The following is a 6,021-nucleotide window of genomic DNA, read 5'->3' as shown; positions in this document are numbered from 1 at the left end:
GGGCCTCGGTGTGCGGGGCGGAGGGGAGGGGGACGGAGGCTGGCCTGCAGTCCCCTCCCCCGTGCGTGGCCCTGCGTGTGCGATCTGGATGCCTTCCCTTTCTCTCCCCCCCCCTCCCCCAACCCCTCCCAAGTAGAGGAAGAGGAGCCGGGCAACTTCTACGTGCTGCTGACCCTCATGCCCGTCCTGCTGATGGTGGGCATCACCTCCCTGGCCGTCTTTGTCTTCTTATACAACAAGAAGAGGTACAAAAGCACAAGGTGACGAAACCTCTACCCACACACACACACACACACACACACACACACACATTCGCACACACACACAAAAAGGAAAGGAACTTCATGAATGGGTAATTGCACAGAGAAAGCTACATTAAACCTCACTGCTGATTTTGTCCCTGCCTTATCATATCGCAGTATTATTAAGTTAGAAAACAATCAGTGTTGGAACACAATCAAAACTATGCTTTAAAAAAACAAGTCTGCTGTTTGGGGGACTTGGGGGCAGGGTGTGCATGTGATGCTGACACCATGAAAGGGCAGCGAGGAAGCAAAATTCGACTTCTGGTATTCCACACTTGAAAAATGCGAGTTAATACCTGAAGGGGGGGGGGGAAATAACGGGAAACGGTGATCCGGAAAAGGCGGGGTACCTGGGCAGTAATTTTGTTTTTTTAATGTCAAATCCTTTATGTTGGATATATCAACACATTCAACATTACATTACATTTCTTTTATCACATATCCATTTCTCTTATCTCCTCCCCCCCCTTTTGTGGCTTCCCGCAATGCTCCTCCCCCTTTCCCAATTATATTTCTATTTTTCCTTTCCCATTATCATCTTAAGTTTCAAGGTAACAATATCTTAATCTAAACATTCCAAACCTTTATGTTTCTGCCCTTAATAATTATCAAAACAAAGTAAATTATGTTTTACATCCCAATTTTTTCCCAGATATTCTTTAAAGTCTTTCCATTCTTCAAAAAATTCTTGGTCTGCTTTATTATTAAGTTTCTTCTTTAATTTGTCCATTTCAGCCATGAATAACACTTTCTGTATCCATTCCCATTTTTCTGGTATTCTGTCCTGCTTCCAAGATTGCGCATAAGTCATTCTGGCAGTACTAATCAGGTACCACAACAGTGTCTTTTTTGTTACATTTACTTCTTCCATCTTAAGCCCTGGAAGTAATATCTCAGGTTCTTTCTTAAAAGTACATTTCAAGATTTTCTGCATTTCATCATGAACTTCTGTCCAAAAAACCATAGCTTTATCACAAGTCCACCACATATGATAAAAAGAGCCTTCTTTTTTTTTTTTACACTTCCAACATTTGTTAGACATATTTTCATTCATAAGTGCATTTTTTGGTGTCATATACCACCTGTACATCATTTTATAACAATTTTCTTTCACATTAGTACAAGTCGATATCCTAAGTGAATTTTTCCATAAATATTCCCAAGATGAGATTGTCACCTCCTTATTCATATTTACAGCCCATTTAATCATTTGCTCTTTTACTGATTCATCCTCTGTAAACCATTTTAACAAAACCTTATACAAATTTGATATCATTTTTTCCCTTTTACCTCCCAAATACCTTCTATTTCATTTTTTTCTTCCCTAAAGCCAAACTTATTTTTATCTGCTTTAAATAGATCAAAAATCTGCATATAATTTAACCAATCATATTCAAAGTGTAGTTCCTCCCTCTTTTTCATCACAAAGTTTTCCCCTTCTTTTTTCAAAATATCCATGTATGGTAACCAGTCTTCGCCTTTATGTCTCGAATATGGTGTAATCATTTTTGCTGGTACAATCCAAAGTGGTCTTGCTTCATAAAAAAATCTTTTATACCTCAACCAAGTCTCAAACAGTGATCTTCTTATAAAATGATGCTTTAAAAATTTGTCTATTTTTGCCTTGTCGTACCATAAATAAGCTTGCCAGCCAAATCTACAATCGTGACCTTCCAACGCCAACAGTTTTTTGTTATCTAAATTAATTCATTGCTCTATCCAAGTAAGACAAATTGCTTCGTAATATAGCCTGAAATTCAGTAACTGGAATCCTCCTCTTTCTTTGGCATTGCATAAAATTTTCATTTTGATCCTCGGTTTTCTTCCTGCCCAGACAAACTTCGAAATCTCCTTCTGCCATCGATGCAACACCTTTATCTCCTTTATTATCGGAATGGTTTGAAACAAAAACATCAAGCGAGGTAAAACGTTCATTTTAACCACCGATATTCTTCCCAACAATGATAAATTCATGGTATCCCATTTTTTCAAATCTTGTTGTATTTTTGTCCAGAGCTTCTCATAATTATTTTTGAAAAGGTCTATATTTTTCATAGTCAGATCGATACCCAGAATTTTTTTTCTTCTTGACTACCTCACACTGCAATTGTTCTTGTAGTTCAATTTATTTATTTATTTATTTATTTATTTATTTATTTATTTATTCAGCTTATATACCGCCCTAACCCCGAAGGGTCTCTGGGCGGTTTACATAGAAGTTTCTAATGTTGCTTCCCTAACTAAAGCCACATAGTGCGGGACGGGGCTGCCTACCGGCACCCAGGTGGTAGGCTTGTTGTTCTCCGGCTTGGCTCCTTTTGCTTCACTTTTGTCATATTTTTACAAAGCACTTTTGTTTTGCTCTTGTTTACATAAAATCCAGCCAGGTCTCCAAAGTCTTTTATTCTTTGCATCAACAACGGTAAATTATTATTTGGATTTTCAACTAAAAACATCACATCATCTGCAAAAGCTCTATATTTATACGAATAACCTTTAATTTTTAGTCCCTTTATATCATTATCTTCTCTTATCTTGCCCAACAATACTTCCAGAATCCATATAAACAATAATGGGGATAGCGGACAACCTTGTCTTGTCCCTTTTTGCACTTTGAAATATGAAGTAAGTTCTTTGTTCACATTCAATGCTGCCTTTTGATCTGAGTATATTGCCTTGATTATATTGATAAAAGATTGACCAATATCCATTTTCTCTAACACTTGAAACATAAACTCCCAATTTAAATTGTCAAAAGCTTTTTTAGCATCTACAAATAGAAAGGCAACTTCTTTCTCCGGATGTTTATCATAATATTCTACTGCATCGATCACCATTCTTAAATTGTCTCTGATTTGTCTATTTGGCAAAAAACCAGCTTGTTCTTCTGTTATAGCATCCTTTAAATACTTCTTTACCCTTTCAGAAATTATTTTGGCAAACAGCTTGTAGTCATTGTTAAGGAGAGAAATCGGTCTGTAATTTTTCACATTTGTTAAATCTTGGCCTTCTTTTGGTATTAGCGAAATATTGGCTTCTTTCCAAGTTTCTGGTATTATTTTAGTGTCCTTTATCTCATTTGATAAAAGTCCAAAAATTGGGGTTAGCTCCTCTTTTAATTTCTTATAAAACTTTGCAGTAAATCCATCTGGTCCCGGAGCTTTTCCCAACTTTGTTTCTTCTATCTCCTTGAATATTTCTTCTTGTTGAATCACTCCATTCAATATTTCTTTACTTGTTTCTTGAATCCTTGGCAACTGTACTTCCTCCAAGTACTTTTTAATTTTCTCCAGATCTATATTCTTTTTTTGAAATAATTTTGCATAATATTTAAAAAATACTCTCTTAAGGCCATTGGGATCTACAATTTCATTACTGTCTTCTACAATTTTGTTGATTAACCTTCTTTCTTTTCTATTTTTCAACTGCCATGCCAAAAACTTTCCAGGTTTGTTTGCACCTTCAAAAGATTTCTGTTGTAGTCTCTTTAAATTCCAATACATCTCTTGGTTTAACATCACATTTAATTGTTCTCGCAAGATTTGCAATTCTTTAATTATCTTCTTTTTTCCAGGTTTTTTCTTTAACTCTTTTTCTTTCTGTTGAATCTTCTCCAACACCTCCATCTGTCTGCTCATTCTCTCTTTTTTCTCTTTTACATTTAGTGATATGAGTAGACCCCTCATTACAGCTTTGTAAGCATCCCACACTGTCTGAATTGGCGTTCCTTGATTTAAAATCGTCTGAAAAAAATTCAGAGTTTCTTTACGAACCGTCTCCATAATCTGTTTCTTATCCAATAAGTCCTCATTAATTCTCCATTGAAATTGTTTATTCTTCTCTTTTGACAGCCACAACACTGGATTATGGTCTGAATTGCTCTTTGGTAAAATTTCAACCTTCTGTGTTTTCAATGCAATTTCTCCTGACATCCAGATCATGTCAATCCTGGAAAAAGAACTATGTCTATTGGAATAAAAAGTAAAGTCTTTAACATTAAGATTCCATTTTCTCCAAACATCTTCCATTTTTCTTGTTCTATCAAATTAAAGAAAATTTTCGGCAACTTTCCAATTTTCTCATCTCCCTTCTTAGATTGTCGATCCAATTTGTTATTTACTGTGCCATTAAAGTCCCCTGCCAATACTATCTGCTCATAAGTTAGTTGTTCCAATTGTCTTGCCAAATCTTTGAAAAAAATTTCTTTCGCGCCATTAGGTGCATAAATGTTGATTACAAGCGTTTTCTTTTGATGCATCATAATTTCTACTCCAAGAAATCTTCCCTCCGTGTCTTTAAAAATCTCTCTCGGTTGCAATTCTTTGTTAACGTAAATCACAGTCCCTTTCTTTTTTTTTGAAGCCAAAGAATAAAATTCCTCTCCTAATTTTTTATTAATTAAAAATTTAAAGTCCTGTTTTTTTATATGCATTTCTTGCAAACAAATTATATTGCATTTTTGCTTTTCCAACCAATGTTTAACTAATTTCCTTTTATTAGGCGAATTTAGTCCATTTACATTCCAAGATAAAAATTTGTAATCCATTGTGTCTTGTCTTATATCTCTCCAAATTCTTCAATATTGTCCGCCTTAAACCTATACAGTTCTTCCACAGACTTGATAACGTATCTTGATCCTTGATAGGTAAAGGACAGCCCTTGTGGTATTTCCCATCTGAATCTTATGTCCAATTGCTTTAATTTGTCTGCCAGTTTCTTGTATTTCCTTCTATCTTGCAAAATTGCCCTTGGGAGTTCTCTCATTATCATTATTATTTTGCCGTCAATCTCAAGTGGTTGTACAAATTGTTTTTTAAAAATATCTTCTTTCATTTTCCTTGTCACCAGCTGTACAATCACATCTCTAGGTAATTTCTTCTTTTCGGCGTATCTGGAATTTACTCTGTATATTAAATCAAATCCAAATTCCATTTCTCCTTCATCTCCTCCCAGGTACTCTGTCAAAGCAGTCTTCACAACCTCCCTGATGTCTTCATCAAGTTTTTCTTCAATGCCTCTTAGTCTCAGATGGTTTGGCATTCCTCTATACTCCATCATAGTAAGCAAACTTAAGGCCCCTTGCGCGGCTTCACCAGGTTTGGAAAGCTTTGACCGACTCAGCTTGGAGGAAGTCGATAGGGTGCTTGCAGCTGTGCACCCAACCACTTGCAGCCTGGATCCGTGCCCCTCCTGGCTCATTAAAGCGGGCCGCGAGGGGTTTCGAGGTGCCTTGAGGGAGATAATCAACAAGTCCCTGTCAGAGGGGCAGTTCCCCGAGGCACTTAAGGAAGCGATGGTCCGCCCTCTCTTGAAAAAGCCAACGTTGGACCCGGCGGAATTGGCCAGCTATCGACCGGTGTCCAAATTGCCCTATTTGGGCAAATTGATTGAGACGGCAGTGGCGACACAGCTGCAAGGCTTCCTAGATGACACTTCCACCCTCGACCCATTCCAGTCCGGCTTTCGCCCTGGGCATGGAACGGAGAGTGTACTGGTTGCCCTTACTGACGACCTCCGGAGACATCTGGATCGAGGCGGTGTGGCGGCACTGTTGTTGCTCGACCTGTTGGCCGCATTTGACATGGTCGACCATCAGTTGCTTGCCCACCGCCTTGCCGACGTGGGGATTCAGGGGCTCGCTCTTCAATGGCTCCTCCAAGGTCGGGGACAGAGGGTGGAATTAGGGGAGCAGCGGTCCCGGAGGCACATGCTTGGA

General features: G+C 38.0%; 1 protein-coding gene across 1 annotated transcript in view; it reads left to right on the top strand.

Annotated features, from left to right (window-relative positions):
- The window catches only part of INSRR (insulin receptor-related receptor), a 62,452-nt gene that overhangs the window by 40,964 nt on the left and 15,467 nt on the right, over positions 1-6,021 (top strand). Inside the window, exon 13 of the mRNA XM_015416492.1 lies at positions 134-245. Within this exon, the coding sequence (XP_015271978.1) occupies positions 134-245 (112 nt within the window). The remainder of the gene's footprint in view (positions 1-133; positions 246-6,021) is intronic.

The sequence above is a fragment of the Gekko japonicus genome, unplaced genomic scaffold (genome assembly GCF_001447785.1).
Source record: "Gekko japonicus isolate JY-2015 unplaced genomic scaffold, Gekko_japonicus_V1.1 scaffold2456, whole genome shotgun sequence".
Lineage (NCBI taxonomy): Eukaryota > Metazoa > Chordata > Lepidosauria > Squamata > Gekkonidae > Gekko > Gekko japonicus.
This window is presented reverse-complemented; position numbering and strand designations above follow the sequence as displayed.